Source organism: Sesamum indicum, linkage group LG13 (genome assembly GCF_026168435.1).
Source record: "Sesamum indicum cultivar Baizhima isolate 11 linkage group LG13, ASM2616843v1, whole genome shotgun sequence".
In the NCBI taxonomy this organism is placed as follows: Eukaryota; Viridiplantae; Streptophyta; class Magnoliopsida; order Lamiales; family Pedaliaceae; genus Sesamum; species Sesamum indicum.
The window spans coordinates 14524570-14542545 of NC_142669.1; the positions used below are offsets into that span (position 1 = coordinate 14524570).

At 33.2% G+C, this 17976-nt stretch overlaps 2 protein-coding genes across 2 annotated transcripts; both read right to left on the reverse strand.

Annotated features, from left to right (window-relative positions):
- Nucleotides 1–4922: 4922 nt before the first annotated feature.
- Nucleotides 4923–8277, reverse strand: LOC105176117 (uncharacterized). The gene is made up of 3 exons (XM_088876917.1): nucleotides 7799–8277; nucleotides 7465–7689; nucleotides 4923–5238 (listed from the first exon to the last, which is right to left on the reverse strand). Exons 1-3 carry the CDS (start codon nucleotides 8075–8077, stop codon nucleotides 5170–5172), a joined length of 573 nt encoding a protein of 190 aa, XP_088733043.1. The 5' UTR covers nucleotides 8078–8277; the 3' UTR covers nucleotides 4923–5169.
- A 4624-nt stretch (nucleotides 8278–12901) lies between these two features.
- LOC105176108 (stress response protein) lies at nucleotides 12902–14194 on the reverse strand. The gene is made up of 2 exons (XM_011098813.3): nucleotides 14040–14194; nucleotides 12902–13475 (listed from the first exon to the last, which is right to left on the reverse strand). Exon 2 carries the CDS (start codon nucleotides 13464–13466, stop codon nucleotides 13068–13070), a length of 399 nt encoding a protein of 132 aa, XP_011097115.1. The 5' UTR covers nucleotides 13467–13475; nucleotides 14040–14194; the 3' UTR covers nucleotides 12902–13067.
- Nucleotides 14195–17976: the final 3782 nt, after the last annotated feature.

Below are 17976 nucleotides of genomic sequence, written 5' to 3' on the forward strand. Positions count from 1 at the left end.
TTGAAAATCCATAGGATGAATTGTGAAGCAGAAGCTACTGTATTGTGTTGTAATCTGAAGAATTTGTATATTCTATTATCCTTCTCTTTGTCGTTTCTTTAGGCGTTTGGAAGTTTTGCTACAAATTGAGGACAAAACAGTTGTTTGATTTTTTTTGCATGTAATTTTTTACATTATGGTAGATTTTCTTTCCCTTTATGGCTCCATTTGAAGAGTTTCATATATATGCAAAACAAATAAAAATTTAAAATGAATAATTGACTCTCCATCATTCTCATTTTAACGTGCATGTATTAACTAGTCCCATGGACCTTTCTCCTTTTTCATTCTTTGATTTGAGACCTTGAAAATGGTCTTTTTAATTGAAGAAGTTGTTCAAAATTTAGTGTTAGAGTTGGAACTTAATCAATTCTTTTTCTTATATCTATTTTATTTTTTATTCGAGGTGTTTAGTGCTTTACTAAGATGGGAAAGTAGGGTGACTTTCGAGAATAGTAGTCGCTCAAGGGGCCCACGTATTTCTCATTTGCTTTTTGCAGACGACTCTCTTGCTTTTTGTCATGCAAGACCAAAAGATATTATATGATGAAGGGGATTCTTCGCATTTATGAATATGCATGTGCATCGGGCCAAGTAGTGAATTATGAAAAATCCAAGATGGTGTTTAGTTAGAACGTACCAGGGGTGAATAGAAGAGATATTACTAGGATTCTACACGTGTTAGAATTGTTCCAAGTCTGGAGAAATATCTGGGATTACCATCTATTTTCTATTGGGCCAAGAAGCACATGTTTAAAAGCAGGTAAACAAGTGTTGATCAAATCAGCTCTCCAATCTATTCCTACAGATGTGATGGTCTTTTTTTCTGGTTCTGCTGGAGTTCTTCAAAGGAAGGCAAATTGCATTAGGTGGCTTGGGGTCGATTGTTTCAAAGTAAGAAGATAGGTGTTTTTGGGTTTGGAGGTCTCCTTGGCTTTAACTTGGGAATGATGGCTAAGCAGGCATGGGGGGTGATTTCAGCACCAAGTAGTATGCTTGGTCATGTGCTTAAGGCATGATATTTCTCTCTATGGATTTTTTGCAACTAAGATAGTTATAATCCTTAGGTTACATGGCGGGAGATTATGTCAGCACAATTTCTTATGAAAGCAGGATGTCAATGAAAGGTGGGTGACAGGAAATATATGTGGATTTGGGTTCATAATTGGATATCGCGTCCCTTATTGTTTAAACCGATCTCTCCCCCAATTGGAATGCTAGTTGATTCTCGAGTTAGTGAGCTGTTATTACTAGAGGGAGAGAGTGGAATATGGATGTCTTGCCAGCGCATTTCTGTGAGGATAATATCAATTGTATTTCTTCAATATCGTTGGCGAAACAAACATGTCAAGATAGGAGAAGTGCCGCGGTGGGAGTGGTTGTTGGTGATTGCATACGGAATTGTGTTTGCTAGAGGGCATTGTGGTGTCCTAATGTCTCATAAAGGATTCTACTGAGGCAATGGCAGCACGTTTTGTTGTAGAAATCGCAGGGAATTTCCAAGTGTAAAGTTCCAATTCCCGGTGATGCTTTATTCCACTGGCTTGTTTCTCCAACTGTGGGAGATATCAAATTGATGTTGCAAGTGGACATGCATGGGCGATTTTTTCGGGGGGCTAAAGAAGTGAATCAAGCAGCTTGAATCTTGCTAATCATACTTTGTTGAGTACAAAACATGATGAAACCCCTACTCGACATAACGATTTTCTTTCACTTTATTTTTCAAAAAGTGGAAAATGATTCAATAAATTCATATTTATTGCTATTCTTGTTGTCATCCACATCATTACTAGAGTAAGTTTTCTAGATTGAATTGTAGATGTTGGAAACGTGGACCACTTTTGAATAGCATGACCACGAACGCTCCAGAAAGAAAATTCACTTGATGGTTTAATTGGATTTAATATATGTTTCTTCTTATTATGTTATGCTCTTTATACTTCTTAATTTTACATATGTTCTATTCATTTTTTGTTCTTACAGAAAGAAGATGGATGCAACTCTATCAAATAACTTGAATCATAAGTATGAAGAGATACTAAAAATTGGACGGTTCATGATGAAACACTTCTAGAAAATGGCTCAATAACTATAAATAAATTTGAAGCTAAAAATCAGTATCGAACTAATTAGCAAGTAAAACTTTCACGTTAATCTATATTATTTAAGATATATTTTAAACCATTCATTGCTAAATTTGTTAGCAAGTAACTTTTGTTGCTAAATTCATTAGCAAGTAGCAACAAGAATTTTAATTGTTGATTAGCTAGCTTTTTTGTTTGTTGCTATTGATCTATTTTCTTGTAGTAATTCTAGAATAAGAAAATGAAATATTCGAGATACTTGAATCAGTGCAATAATCTTGAACACTAAGGTTTTAAATCTTTTTGGGCATTGGCATTCACACTAAAGTACTCTAAAACGCAACCCTGCTATATCACTACACTAACGAGATCAAATGTTGGGTATTCATCACACTACCTTTGCCAGGGCAGCCCAGTAATGGTTCATCGTCGGGCAAACATTCTCCCACAAACCGCACTGACTCGTTGGAAGACGCCATGGAAGGCTCAAAGAGAAAATTGCAAACTCAAAACAAAAAACCCAAAAAAGGAAGAGGAGTAGGAAGCACAAACAAGAAGAAGGCAAAGATAAACTAAAAAATACTTACAAGAATGAAAAAACAGGAAGGAAAAATGCAAGAGCTCTAAAATTTCTCTCTCTCCAGATCATGGGGGAAAAGAAGAAAAGGAAGGGATAAGCCTGCAATAAGGAAGGGAGAAGGTGCCAAGGGCTACACCCACCCACGTCTTTGCCAAATAACCACTTAGGTTGTGACTAGGCTAAAAATTTTGAACGAATTTCCCCAACACCCCAACAACTCCCTAGAAATGTAGAACCTATCTTTTAACAGACCTAACCGGCCAAGGTTTCCTAGGCCTGTAACCGTCTAAATTTGAGGAAGCTTATCCCCAGCAACCATCAACCTAAGTCCCTAAATGTCATGATTCTTCACCCAATGAGCGGATATGGCTATAAAGCTAGCCTTCTCCTCCTAGATCAAGGTAACGTGAATTTTGGCAATAAAGCTCTCTATTATGAAAACTCTCTTGTCATTTTACAACTCATCAATGCTCTATTTTTTTTAATTTCATCTTTTCACAACTATTTGTTGGCTTAAGCATTGGTGTGCGAATGTATTTTTTGGAGGTTTGCTTTTGAGGCTTGTCGAAAATTCACCCCAGAAGACTCAAGTCTAAGAGTTATCAAATAAGCAACTTTTTACTGGCATCAATAAAAAAATTTAATTTGGATCATTAAATTAACATAAATTTATAATATATTTTTCTGTTTTATTCTATATATAGATATCTAATCAATACTTATCATTTAAAAAAGATGGCATGCATATTGGGAAATACAGTTGTAGTAAATAATTGACAGAAAATATATAACTATACAACTAGCTTTATCTTATACTGTATGAAATAAATTTAAATTATACATTATTGTCTTTATACTTAGATAACACATACTTAAATATTTCACATTGATTTTTTTTGTAAAATAAATAAATATAGAAAAATCTATGTACATATATACATCGATATATTATGTTAATTTTGTTTGAATATAAAAATATATGCAATCTTCTATGAAGTATACAAATATGTGCGTGTGTGTTGTGAAAGCATATGGATACGCACTGTATAAATATAACGCACATAAAATATAATATAATATTTTTGTGTGATGCTTATCAAACTTATGAGCACAGTAGTAAATTACGTTAAGTAATAACATAATGTGCATATATATGAGTATGTCACACACATTTAATATAGATATTAATATCATTAAAAAAAATAAAACAAAGTATTATACAGAGGTTAAGTATATATATGTATATACACATGCATATTATTTTTGTGTTATATGATTCATATAAATTTTTATATATTTTATGCATTTAAAACAATATGACCATAGCTTTTGTAAAATATAAAATTTACTAAACATTATTTTAGCAATATAAGAATAAAACAGCCCTTCGATAAGAGAAGCACACTCTAATCCCATATTTTTAGAAATAGAAGAATTCCTAATCTTAAATTACACCAAGCAAATTTAGAAGTATTAAAAAAAATAACCCAAACATGGTGTACTAAAGTTTTGGCTGATTTAAGACCAGCACAAAACTCACACAACAAAGAATACTAAACATATCCTGCTGCCTTTTCTTATATTATTTATGTAAAAAAAACAGATCCACTAAATGAATTGACATCTGTAGTAACTTATATTTCCTCAGAAAATAAATAATATTCAACCAAGAAGTATATTTCGTCCCATTTTAATTTAATCCCGAACATATTATCGTTTATTATCAACAATTTTTGAACTTCTCCATAAACATATTACCAAACCACTCGTTGCGTTCCCAATGCAAAACTTCAAACTTTCCAAACACGAAACTGATTTTCCAAATTCTTCCAAAGCCTATATAGAAAACAACTTCAGAGATAATAGCATACTCCCAGTTTGTACACAAGCAGCAGAGAAAACCAAAAAAACAGAAATCTCGACAAAAGAGGCACTGAAGGTGCTGCTATGCAGCATATAAATGTCTTATCTTGCAAACTACATCTACCACAAAGACCTGAAAATTGCACAAGCAAATTACTAAAACAGATATGCCGTCTTAGTTCAAAACAATATCCATTTGTGCAATTTTCATGCAACTACAATACTTCTCCAAAAAAAACACCTGGGATGAGCAATCTTAGGAAAATGTTCCAAGTAGGAGTCCTACCTTCACTTGAATACTAGTGCGTTTCTTCATACCAGGACAAAGCAAGAGAAAAGAAAACTAAATTTTCACATGAATCAAAAGAATTAAAAATTGTTTTACTCAACCATATAGCAACATGGTATCACGACAAGTTTTGGAGAGAAAAAAGACAAAACCTAACTAGATACAAAATTATGTGTTCCAAAAAACATGAGAACTAAGTATAATCTCCTCAATGACACCTTTCTCATATAATAAGCAGCACGCATCCTTTCCATGTGGCTGAATGCATACAGAAAAAATAAACTTGCAGGCTCCAATGCACCATTTCTCCCAAGTCATAATTTTCTTCCTGCTGAGGTCATTTCCCTGTGCTCCACTTGCTTCAAATTCAAGCTTCTTATGCTCTGAAAGTATATATAAACATATTCGATTTAAGGATCCGTAGAAGATGCATGACTGAAGAAGCATATTCAATGAAAATACAAGCCAGCATATCTCCAGAAACTTTTTCCTATCCATGGGAAGAAGGGCAGCAACACGAAATATACCCGCATAATTATAGATCACCAGATCAGGAAATCAATAAATTTGGTAATATTTATCTAGCATCATCTCAAGTTAGTAGCTAATAACTAAATGAGCTATGGATCAAACCACTTGCCAAATGCTGGCTGGATAACCCATTTTGGCAAGGACGTCTTAAGTCTCCAGTTATTGTAATATGCACTATATGATCAGTACTTGTGCGTCTTTCTTGGAAGACAGAGGGTAGACACAGAATGAGAGGGTTATTGCTGTTCAGCAAGTTAAACACATAAGGGCAGTTTTGTCATAAAAAAAGCAGAAAAGTATTTGTCGACCAGTGCGGGTTCCCAACGTACATGCATGTGAATAGTTTGGTAGCTTATACAGGACAAGGTAACTCAACAACTTGAAATTAAAGACCCCTACATACTGATACAACTTCTAACAGTCACTCTTTTTTGGTGAGGGTACATAATAGCCATTACCAGCTAGGTGACATCTTCAATATTCGTATTTATGTTATAAAGTGCATTCCAACCTTAAGCAGTAATCAGAAGTGAAACCCAAGCATTACAAAGCTCAAAGAGAACTAAAATGTATGTCTAATGCTAAGTTTTGTGCTTGTAACTTTCCTCTAAGAATATCAAATAATGGTCATGTAAACCTTTATTTCCCTAAGTAAAGTCCATTACAACACTATAGTACTCCTTTAGGAAATAACAATCATCTTACAGCATTTCTGTCCCAGAAAGAAAGCAAACACAAAACAGTAAATGGATATTTGAACCACCAGGTCAAAAGCTTTACTCTACACCTGCAGTGCAGTCAACCTTCAATTCATCTTAGCATCTTTTATTGAGGTTGAGAGTGGATTCAAGGCTTGGTGTCGGTGAGTTCTACAACCTGATTGGTGGGGGTTAGGTTATTTGAGGACCAGCAGGGCGTGATAATCATGGAAACAATGGCAGACATGAAATGGGACGAGATCTTAAGGGCAATACTGATGCAAGAAGGCTAACCCAAGGATTCGAGTCACAGGTTCTGTTCTTCTCTTTTCTGCCGTACCTTTTTTCTTTTTCAGCCAACATCAAAGTTACATGGTATTGGAGATTCGTGCCTAAGTTGGTCGGCTTACCAGAATTGATGATCTGGCTAATGAGATCAATCAGTGAGACTGCTATTGAGTTGTGATTATGGGATATATGGCTAGTTCTTTTCAGTTTACTAATAAGTAGCTAAAATGAGAAGGTAAAGTGCGAAAAATATAAGCTTCTCCCAGAAAATTCCAACTCCCTACTAGGAAAAGAAATAGAAATCCAACTTATACATAAACAATTCATACAAAATGAAGGAAACTATTAAATCTACTTGAGCTAGCTATGAAAAGCAAACTGACAGTAAAAACCACACTTTTGTAAAGATGCTAGATAATTGCCACTCATTGTTTTGCACTTTGAAGCTAACAGGAGAGTGATCAACGTTAATAAATCATAACTCATCCTTAAAGATACATTGAGACTAAACTGTACAATATTTTCAATGCCTACCAGCTACTGTGCACATACATTCTAGGTCTCTTGATTTATGATCAACATGTCTTCTTAAGCCACAGTCAAACTGAAGGCGCTGATTGTTTCCCTCAATTTATAGTCGCACTCACAACTGCAGAAAGCAGGATATCAATTGCTACACTCATTCACTGCTTCGCCAATCAACCATATTTATGAGCTAAACCATTCAAATGATTGTTAACATGCCATCAGCAACTCATTGTTCCTTCAAGTAAAGATCTGGTAACAAGCTTAGGCTATGTATTGACAAATACAAGTTGTTTGCTTTTCATTATTGTAAAAATCTAGCCCCGAGGACCTGGCTAATGCTCCATGTCGCATATGAATTAGGATATTTTAGCCAAAATCTTTCTCGATACCAAACACCAGGTAACTGATTCTTCTTCGGCAATCTTTTTCAAGAAACCATACCCACATTTCCAGATAAACTACTTCATAACTAATTGGCCTCTCAAGCTACCCTGGCTCAATTTATGTTAATCAAATCCTTAAAACACCAACAGCTAACGCAAAAATAGGTAGCAACGAACTTACCAATGACAACGATGAATGTACAGGAGGTGGATCGAGCTTAAGGTAACGAGCGGACATCCTGGCGATCTCCGAAATAGCGGCCTCCCTAACCTCAGGCACCTCGCTCGTCAAATCCTCGTACGCCGCCACAAAAGCCTCCTGCCAAAAACCCCCAAATCTGAACCGCGGGCTGTTGGTATACACATCCCACATGTGCTTCACCAGTTTCTCCCTCTCCTCCAAATCCTAATGAAAAAATCAAAAAAAAAAAAAAACATTCCAAATTCAAACACTCCATTGCAATACATAAGCACGTTAATCACATAAATACAAGAATTCGGAAAAAAAAAATTACGAGGACGTCGAGATCCTCAGCTGCGTGGGAGTTGTAATCGTCAGCGAACCGGTTTTTGAGATCTCCAGCGGACCAGCGGAGGGTGACCGTTCCAGTGAGCATCGACCAGAACGCGAGCAACAATATAGCGGCGAGAGCCCAAAACTTGTAGCGTCCGCGGCGGAAAATGTTTAACTGATCCGACGAACTGTCCTTCCTGGGAATCCCCGAGGACGATGACGACGATACAAGTGATGAAGATGTGGGCGTAGAAACGGGTAGGACGTCATCATCCCTCATATCTATTCAAACAATTACCGAGAAAAACAAGAATAACCGGAGATTGAAACTGAAACTTTCAGATTAATGGAAACATCGATCTGAACCATGGAGCGGTGGTGGTGATTTTCCGGGGGAGGAAGGAGGTGGGGGAGTGGGATTATGTAAATTGTGGGGCACCACAGCCGGCGGGGGCTCTACATTTATTGGATTGGATTCTCCAGAAATATATTATATATTTGCAAGGGTGGGCTTAAGGAGAGAGAAGTGTTGAAAAGCCCAATAAACGTGGTTCCCTTGTAAACAAAAACGTGTGTGAGAGTTTTTTTAGTGTTGGATATATTTTGTACGTACTCCTAAACTATATTTATAATTGCATTCATCCATTTAAGTATAAAAAAATAACAAAATTCAACTAACGAAATAATATAAGTTATAAACCTAAAAGAGATAATGAATGACCATTCATATATTTTGATGTTAGTAGATGTAAAGTAGTAATCCATTAATACATTGTTACTTAATAGTTATTATAAATAGGAGTTATAAGGTATTGAAAATATATGAAAAGACGGTGATACATGAGGAAAAACTCGATCCAAATCCTTTGAAAAATGGGCCTCCAAAAGAACTTTTTCAGCCGTCTCAAATTAATAAAATATTGTATACTCCCTTAAAAAAATTAATAATAAAAAAATAAAGTAAAATTCCTCATCATTGAAAAAGCAGCTCACCCAACCAAGGTTTTTTTAAATCAGTAATACTTGTCTTGGGAGGAGTTATCGTCGGAATAGGCAGGTCAGTTAGTTTTCTAGACTTGAAGCAGCCACTAGCTCCTTTTTCTTCTTAAGATGTCAGCTTCGAGCTTCTTATTTGGAGAAGCTCCCGCCTCCTCTTGCAAGGCTTTTTTAGTCCCCAAGATCGTCAAAAGTTTGATTAAAAGTAGAGCCTAATGGCAACTATCTTAAAAGGTTGAAAGAACAAGTTTAAACGCCGATTTTTCTCTGTGTATCTTTGGCTGTAAAATAAATGTATAAAGGCTATGGTCAATTCTTGCCCCAATCAAGTTGTTTTAGCAATTGTAGCTCTTCTGAAAGTCTGAAAGGACTGCTAGGTTGGAATGAGCTTCTTTATGTCAAACTTCAGTATCGAAAAATGTGGCTTTTGAGCCTAGGATTTTTGTATCGACTCTCATTCACTCCCTACTTGAAAGCAGAATTAGGTCAACTAATGAGATTTGTTTTACAAGTCTTAATCCCTTAATGCAATTACTTTAACGTAGGCTGACGCTTAAAAGAAGATGGCCATAGTTGTGAAGTTTGCTAGTCTTGAACAGGTGAAGAAGATCATTGTGAAAAGAAGAATAAGGACTAGGAAAGTATATCATTTCAACTCTAGAACATCGTGGAGGCATGCGTGCTTCCTCTAACTTATTTAGAACCTTCCCGTATTTATAATGATAGAAATATAATTCTAGTACGAGGTGTACCTCTATTATAGAATGTACAGGGCTGGACTGAAATTAAAACAAGTAAATTTAAAGGACTAAAATTAAAACAAATAAATTTAAAGGACTAAAATTAATAGCAGGCAAACTTAAAGGACTAAACAAATAATTTATCTTTTCAATGCCTTCATTGCAATAATACTTGCTTGAAAACTTGAAGTGATAAAATTGAATTTGAAAGTTTAATAATATTAAATTCAATTGCTATTAAATATGTAGATTTAATGATTTTATTAGATTATTTTGTAAATGGTATTATAAACGATATATTATTTTAAAATAAAAAATAAAAAGATGAGAAATTTAATTTAATATCTAGTCTTTTTTTAAATTATTTTATCTTAAATCAAAATATCCAACAACGTTATAAGGAAAAAAATGAACCATACCCAGACCCAAAACATTAGGTCTAAAACAATGACATTGGGTTTAGAGACCCATAGAGTTTTGAGGGGGTTGGGTAGGGTATGGTATTATTTGATAGGATGGGCCTTTCATAGGGATGGATCTGAGTATAATCTTAGCCTACTCATTAACACTCTTACCCCCAAGTAACTGTTGAAAAACAAGACAAGAAATATCCCGTAAAAACAAAATGGATTTAAGCTGCTCAATTGCAAGACCAAATAAAGACGAAGAGTATAAAGTTGTAAAATATTTGGAATACATTTGCACAAGAGTTAGTATGAGTGTCAGTGTTTCATAATCACTCTAAACAACCAAAAGTACCTCAAAGTGAAAAAATTAATAACAAATTGGTACCATAGAGATATAAATGTTGAGTTTACGTAATTTGAAATTTTATTGAAATCCTTCTCTCAAATCTAAATCCCCATCCAAATTGAAATTTTATTGAAATCCTTCTCTCAAATCTAAATCCCCATCCAAACGTAGCATTAGATTCTTTTGGATAATTTTATATTAAGGATTTCAACGTTTATTTTAAACTATGTTTATGGTTAGTGGATTTTAAAATTTGTAAGCGTAGAATTAATTAAAATCATTTCTCTAAGGTTCGCTTGGTGAGAGGAAAAGGGAAGAAAAAGAATAATAATTTTTCTTTAAATTATTTGGTATAATTGGAAGGAGAGTAAACCTCAAATACTTTTTGGATCGAAGAAAGACATTGAGATGAAAAGACTAATTTTTGTAATTTTACTAAATAACCCTTCTCTTTATTTGGTATTACAGAATGAATAAATTAATATTACACTAAAATAATTTTAGTATATCAAAAATATAAAAACTTTATTAATAAAAATATTTCAAATAAGAATAAGAATATTTTTTTATTAATAAAAATATTCATCAACATGAGTTTTTTTTATTTCTTTTAAAAATATATATGGGTAATAGAGTAAATAAAACTAAAAACTGTACTTTTTTGCTTTTTGGCCTTATATTTCTATTTTTCCATCCAATTTTAGACAGAAACAAAATTGAGCTTTCGAGAGGTTTCATATACATCGAATTTTACTTCACCTCCATATCTTTCCCTTAACCAAACACCGACTTATCTCTTATACATTCATTTTAATTTTCATTTTTCTTATACTTCCACTTTTCATCCCAACCAATCACATTCTAGAATCATTCCCTCATGTCTAGATCTTTCGGTCCAAATGCGGGCATAATCTCTACCTATCTGCACTAATAGGTAGCATCCGAAACATTGTACGGTTATTACCAAAAACTTATGTGGAATAATTACTACTATTAATTGGTTCACTTAATTTTTATATGTACGTCTTTCTCAATAGAGATTACAACCGTAATTCTTGTTCATCATTGTATATTATAATTATAGGGTAAATTACAACAATCTTTCCTAAAGTTTAACATAATAACAAATACCCATTATTTGAAAAATTACAAATTACCCCCTAATGTTTGATAAAATTATGTAATTCTTGAATGGAAGTATAAAATTATGAACTTTGTCCTTATTGTATTTTTTTTTAAAAAAATTAAAAACTAAGAAAAAATCGATCTGGATAGATGAAAAAATTTTAAAAATTATAAAAAAAAATTATCCAATTAATCCATAAAAAAATTTAAAAAATAAATAAAATTATAATTTTTAATCCATAAGAACATTTGACAGTTCCCATAAAAAATGAATGAAAATCTAAAGAATTTGGCTAATTGTTAGATCTCCGTTAAAATCCGGGATATTTGTAATGTTTCAAACGACAATGAGATATTTGTAATTATACCAAATTTCAAAGGAGAATTGCACCTAAACCTTGCACCCCGACAAAACAAGGATTTCTATAGCTGACCTAGAAATCAGCGCTAAATCAAAACGTACATTTACCCCACCAAACTTCTTGAATTGAATCCTAAATTCAAACACTAAAATTATACAGGAGGTAACGGCTTGGATGAAGATTATGGGCTCATAGCAGAGACGGAGCAAGCATTGTTCTAGACTACTGGACTGACTTCCTATGCTCCCTCTACCTTAAACCCGAATGTGAAGTTCTGTTTTCTGAGATGAGATGCACTTCATTGATAAGAACATCTTTCATCTAACCAAGACGGGAGATCAAAGATGTTACGTGTTGCAGAGCTGGGAGCAGTCTAACCTGCCTAATGCCTACCATATTCAAACATGAGAGAGGAATTATTGAAAAACAATGTTGAGGAAGCCAAGCACCTAGACCACAATTTGAGTGAAAATCCATTAATGTTTGAGGAAGGAGGAATTTCCGGAAGCATCTCTTTTCCAACACTGCAAACCACTTAAACGAGAGAGAACAAAGACAAATCTCTTGGCTGAGGAGAAAAGCAAGAATACACAACAAAGACAGTGAAGTCATTCAGAACCTGGCTTCAGCTCTAACTGGAAATTAAGGTTCCTTCACATGCATAAAGATTCTTTCCAACATCAATTCCTTTAGGGCTTAAGATAACTCTTTTCAGATCTAACATCAGTACAATTAACATTTGTTAACTTATCCTTAGAAACTATCTAAAAAGAGGAAAACTATTGTAACAACCCCTAAAGGAGGAAGCGTTCGCATAATTGCCATGAAATTAACTACAGAAGTATTCCTGAAACTGCAAGAACAAGCGCGCGCGGGGTGGGGGGGTGTTGTAGAGAAAATAAAAACCACAATAATAACATGTTCTCCAAAACGTAAAAATTGTCAAATGGAACACTGATCATCCCAAAGTAGATCTCTCCTCACTTACTTCCAGTTAGTTGTAAAGTTAGTAATACAACTGCCAAAGCAACAAAACATCATTTCGGCTTCTATTTGTGCTATCAGAGAGCAATTCAAATGAAGCTTATTGAACTACTCCAGAAGATTTGGCCTTAATGCCATTCCGCATCGACAAATATAAAGCTTCATATATTACAGAATATTATAATATGTAAAGAAACCATTCAATTCACCTATTACAACTCACAACAAGGGAACAGTTTCTCAGGTTGGGGCTAACAAAAATCATTCGGATGGTAGCAACTAACATCTAACTAAATTATCGGTGGTTGTATCAGAAACAGCAATTACAATCAAATGGACACAGAGAGGTACCTCCAGCCTCTGGGTTGCCAATACCCAACTCATCCTCCGTATAAATAGCTAGCCCATCTGCAGTTTTTTTCCTTGATCGAGAAGGGGTGTCAGTAAATTGATTCTCTTTAGAGACTTTGCCCTTACCATTCTTGACTATCCTCATCTTGTCATGCGATTTCGCATTTGCAGCAGATACTTTGGCTGGCTTCTCAGTGGTTAAATTTTTCTCTCTCTCAGGTCTCTTTCTTTTCTTCCCGGCAAAAATTTCATCAATCTCACTGCCCATCTTTTTCGGCTTTAAAGGCTTCTCCTTTTCTAGGACAGGACCCTCAAGGGACGCTTTGGGCTTCTTCTTAGATGAACTAGTTTTTGTCATCTTAATATCCTAAAATCCCATATGCAAACACAGTAAGTTTCAAGAATCAATTTCAGATATTTCAATCTGAAGATAATCAAAGTGAGAGCTATGCACAAGATGGAAAATAAGGACAGCATTACGATATCCTAAAGTAGCCTTGGTGGACGAGCTCAAATTACACAGATGCTAAAACAGAAACTTTATCTTCAATAACAGCATGTACCTGTCTATTCTAAAGTCGAATTAATCAAGATACTTCCACTTTCCCTTCTACTACTTGCTTTTCAAATTTCCTACCTCTCTGTGCTATTTATTTTCTTCACTAGAAGCCCTAGAAACCTACCCACAGCCAATTACTATTCCATTAGAACAAGCAGAAAACAACATGAAACTAACAACGAGAACATATAAGCACCATTAGGGAAAAAACAATTACACATCCACACGCGCGCGAACACAAAAACACAGAGGGAAATCAAAACTAAATTGGAATTTCAATTCGCTGAACGGAACTGCCGTGTCTCGAAAAATAGGAAAAAAACACAAACAGAATGCAAAATCTAAAGGCAATAACAAAAGCAAGAAGCTCACCTCGGGTTCGAAGTTCCAATTGCTGGCGCGCAGACCGACGAGGGGACGACAGAGAGAGTGGGAGGGAGGGGGGGAGAGAGAGAGACAGCAAAGTGTGGAGTGCACCAGCAGCGATACCTCAAAGCCCAATATAAACCTTTTGGACTTTCAAGCAGTGACCCATCTGGTGGTAACGGGCCCCCGACAACTTGCTCTTCAATCTATCTATACTTTTTTATATTAAGTGAAAGAGTTTTGCCTTAATTTGTATTTTGAGTGTTTTGTTTTGTATTTTGAAAATAGAAAGAAAAAATAGAAATAAATAAATATGTGTTGAAAATAAATAATAGGTTTGACTTTGTATTTTGAGGTAATTTAAAATATTTTAAAATAAATGGTGTAGGTTTCATATTGTAAATTGGGAGACAAAAATCACTGTTCATTTTCAAATCATCTCTTTTAATATAAATATTTTATATTTAATATTATATTTTGAAAAATTAAAATTACTATTTATTGTCAAATCATATTTATTTTATATTATATATATATAAATGTGTATATATATTATATATAAAAAATAAAAAAATAAAAAAACACACAGATAAGGTGTAATAATACAAAAACAAACACTGAATGTATTTTATTTTATCTCAAAAAATACGAAAACATGAATCCAGACATTGCCTTGGTGTCTCAAATATTTTGGTCGATCCGACAATATTTTTTTTTTTACTTTTTCTTAAAATTCTTTATATGTTTTTTTCTCTCTCTCAAATGTATTGTATGTATTATTATATAAATAAATGAAACAAAAATTCATAATATAAATACCATTTGCGATCGGAATATAATATAGTGCGTTTTCACGCTTTTTTTTTTTGTATATTTTTGTTAATATAAAATAAGAATAAACCCCAACTATACAGAGGCTTCACGACGGATTAACGGTCAGGTAGAAATGAATTACACAACTTAGGCTTCAATTCATGAATCAAGAAAAGGAATTAGGTCTTTTAATGAATTTGAGTAAAAATTAGGATTTGAGAGAAAGAGCGAAAGTCGGAAACTCTTCGGCCAGCATTCTCAATCCTCGGATAGGTCCAACACTAAAAATGTTAAATTTAATAAATTAAAGGACTAAATGTATATTTTATACAAAGAATAAATTACAACGATTTCTCATGAGGTTTTGCATAATACAAATACCTCATTTTTGTTTGAAAAATTACTTAATAAAATTTATCATTATCGAAAAAAAACTAAAAACGAACCCATCCAAGCTGTTGGGCAAGAGTGCCAATTTTGAATTCATCCTAATTTTGCATGCTTTAAATGTCAAATATTTGTTGGTTGAACTATTTCATCAAATTTGAGTGGTTTATGTAAATTTCATTGTTTCCATATTAACATAAATTTGAAGTCTTTGTATAAAGAAAGTAAGATTCTTTGTTGATTATGTTCAATGAAGTGGGGCATCGTTTCAAGTCAAAGTCACCTTTTTTAATAAAACTCTGGGGAAAAGTATTATTTTATTCTGCTAAGTATGTCTAATTTTAATTTTAGTTCGATAACTATGTTCATTTTTGTTTAGGTCCAGTAACTTACGAAATTGCTTACTTTTAGTCATCTGACAGATTTTCGAACAATTTTATCCCTATGCAACTTTGAAAGACAATTTTAATCCATATCCACTCATAGGGGTAAAATTGTCCGAAAATCTGCCAGATGACTTAAAGTAAGCAATTTCGTAAGTTACTAGACCTAAATAAAAATGAACATAGTTATCGGACTAAAATTAAAATTAGACATACTTAGCGAACTAAAATAATACTTTTCCCTAAAACTCAGTTTCAAAAGATTTATGTCAAATACCAATTTTAGGATCTAAAAATTTGGAAAGTTTGAATCCTTCCTTGGTTTTTCAAAGAACTTCCAAGAGACTTAGGCTCAGTTTGCTCTATGACGGTATAATTGATTTTGAGATTATTTATTATAAATGAATTAATTTAGAGTTATTAATTTTAGAAAAAGTAATTTACGATGTTTGGATTTGTAATTTTGTAATTAATTATGTAAATTATAGTTAATTTTTTGAAACTAACCTATTTAAGGTTAATAAAGAAATTAATTTTATTATTTAATAGGGATAATGAGTAATTAGGTAAAGAATAATCGCATAAGGATTTAAGTGTTTATTCGCTGTGATTGAGCTGATCAAATCTGTATTTCGAGTGAAAATACAATTTTTTTTGTTCTGTCGTTTGGCTCCTTTTAAATAGTCAGTAAAAATTATCATTTGTAACGGTCCATTGATCCTACTGTAAATATTTTTCGTCTAAAATTAATTATTCCAAAATTAGTTATATTATAATTAATTATTTTATATTTGATTATAAACCAAACTAATTTGTGACTTTATAAAGATATATATGTTTTTTTGAATGAAATTTAATCATAAACATAATTATTAGAAGAAAATTAGAACAATTTAAAGAATTTATTTATAAAAAATTAATAAATTTAAACTGCTCAATCACAAGGTCAGAAATGGGAGCTTAAAAAATTGACTATTGCATATATACTTGAATGTTCTGGACAAGCAATACAATGGACTTGAAAAAGTCCAAGTCACCTCTTTTGGAAAAAAATATCATTGTTTTTGATTCTTAAGCTTTTTTCTTTTTTTCCTCTTTCATTCTCCAGTTATTAAATTTTTAACCTATTTTTAAGATAGAAAAAACAATCTTGCTCGACATACAATATGATCTTAGCGATGATCGGAATATATCATAGTAAGAGGTTAAAAGACTAAAATACCTCCTAAATAGGTAAAATATTCTTATAACAATAATCCATGTGTTTTAATTCGAGACGGGTCCTAGCTGAACTGATCTAACTCGAGTGTCTGAAATTCGGACAGTCAATTATTCTGTACTTAAGTCCTCGGAGATTATACCATGTGGATCATACAAGTATGAACATTTGACTTTATAGATACCCCACAACTAATTTGTGTCACGATACGTTAATTATTACTTTTGCACCCTCATTTATTTATTTATTTTTTATTTTATTAAAGCCGCCAGTGTTTATGTGGGAGGTTTGATAGGAATCCTACTGGTTTGTTAATTTCAAAAAATTCGAGTTCCTACACGAAGCTATAAGCAATAAACAACGAGTACTTCCTCCCTTTAAAAGCCCATCAAATATAAAAGTTCTATACAAACTAGTAAAATCGAAACTTTGGGTAGAGATTATTCGATCGAATGAATGCTCCCATAAGACCTTGTGCCTCCCTTATGACATCCAGATCCCTCATTTACCCTTTCAGTTCGAACCCCACCAATTGATTGGTTATCGAAAATTTTTTATTAGGAACTACTCAATAAAATTATAATTGTTTTTTCACATATCCAAACTGAACAACACTAGAAAAACCGGCCTAAATGGCAACCCGGATCAATTGATATGGTCACTAACTGCAGTGACTGTATTAGATCACTTGATTACTTGACCGAGTGAGCAAATTGAGCCATATATAACTTAATTACTTAACTGATTTTGCATGTGATTGAGCGAGCCGAGTTGTTGACTTGAGTGCGCTATTCTAATCGATCGTGTCCGAATATTTGCGCTACGAATGTTCAAACGAATTGGTGTCTATCGTCAAATCTTAACACCAATGCATGGTATTTTATCTTGAATATAATAAAAAAAGTCATCCTGCTCTAATTTTAAAATTACATTTAATTTAAATCACATGCATTATTCCCAACAACCAACGTATAAATAATTATCAGGTGAATAACAATTTATCCTTCTGTGATATTGAAAATCAGCAAATTATTCCTTTATAAAAAATAAATAATAATTTACCCCTTGTGTTTTAAAGAATGAAGCAATTTACCTCCTTACCTGTATTTTAAAGAATGAAGCAATTTACCTCCTTACCTGT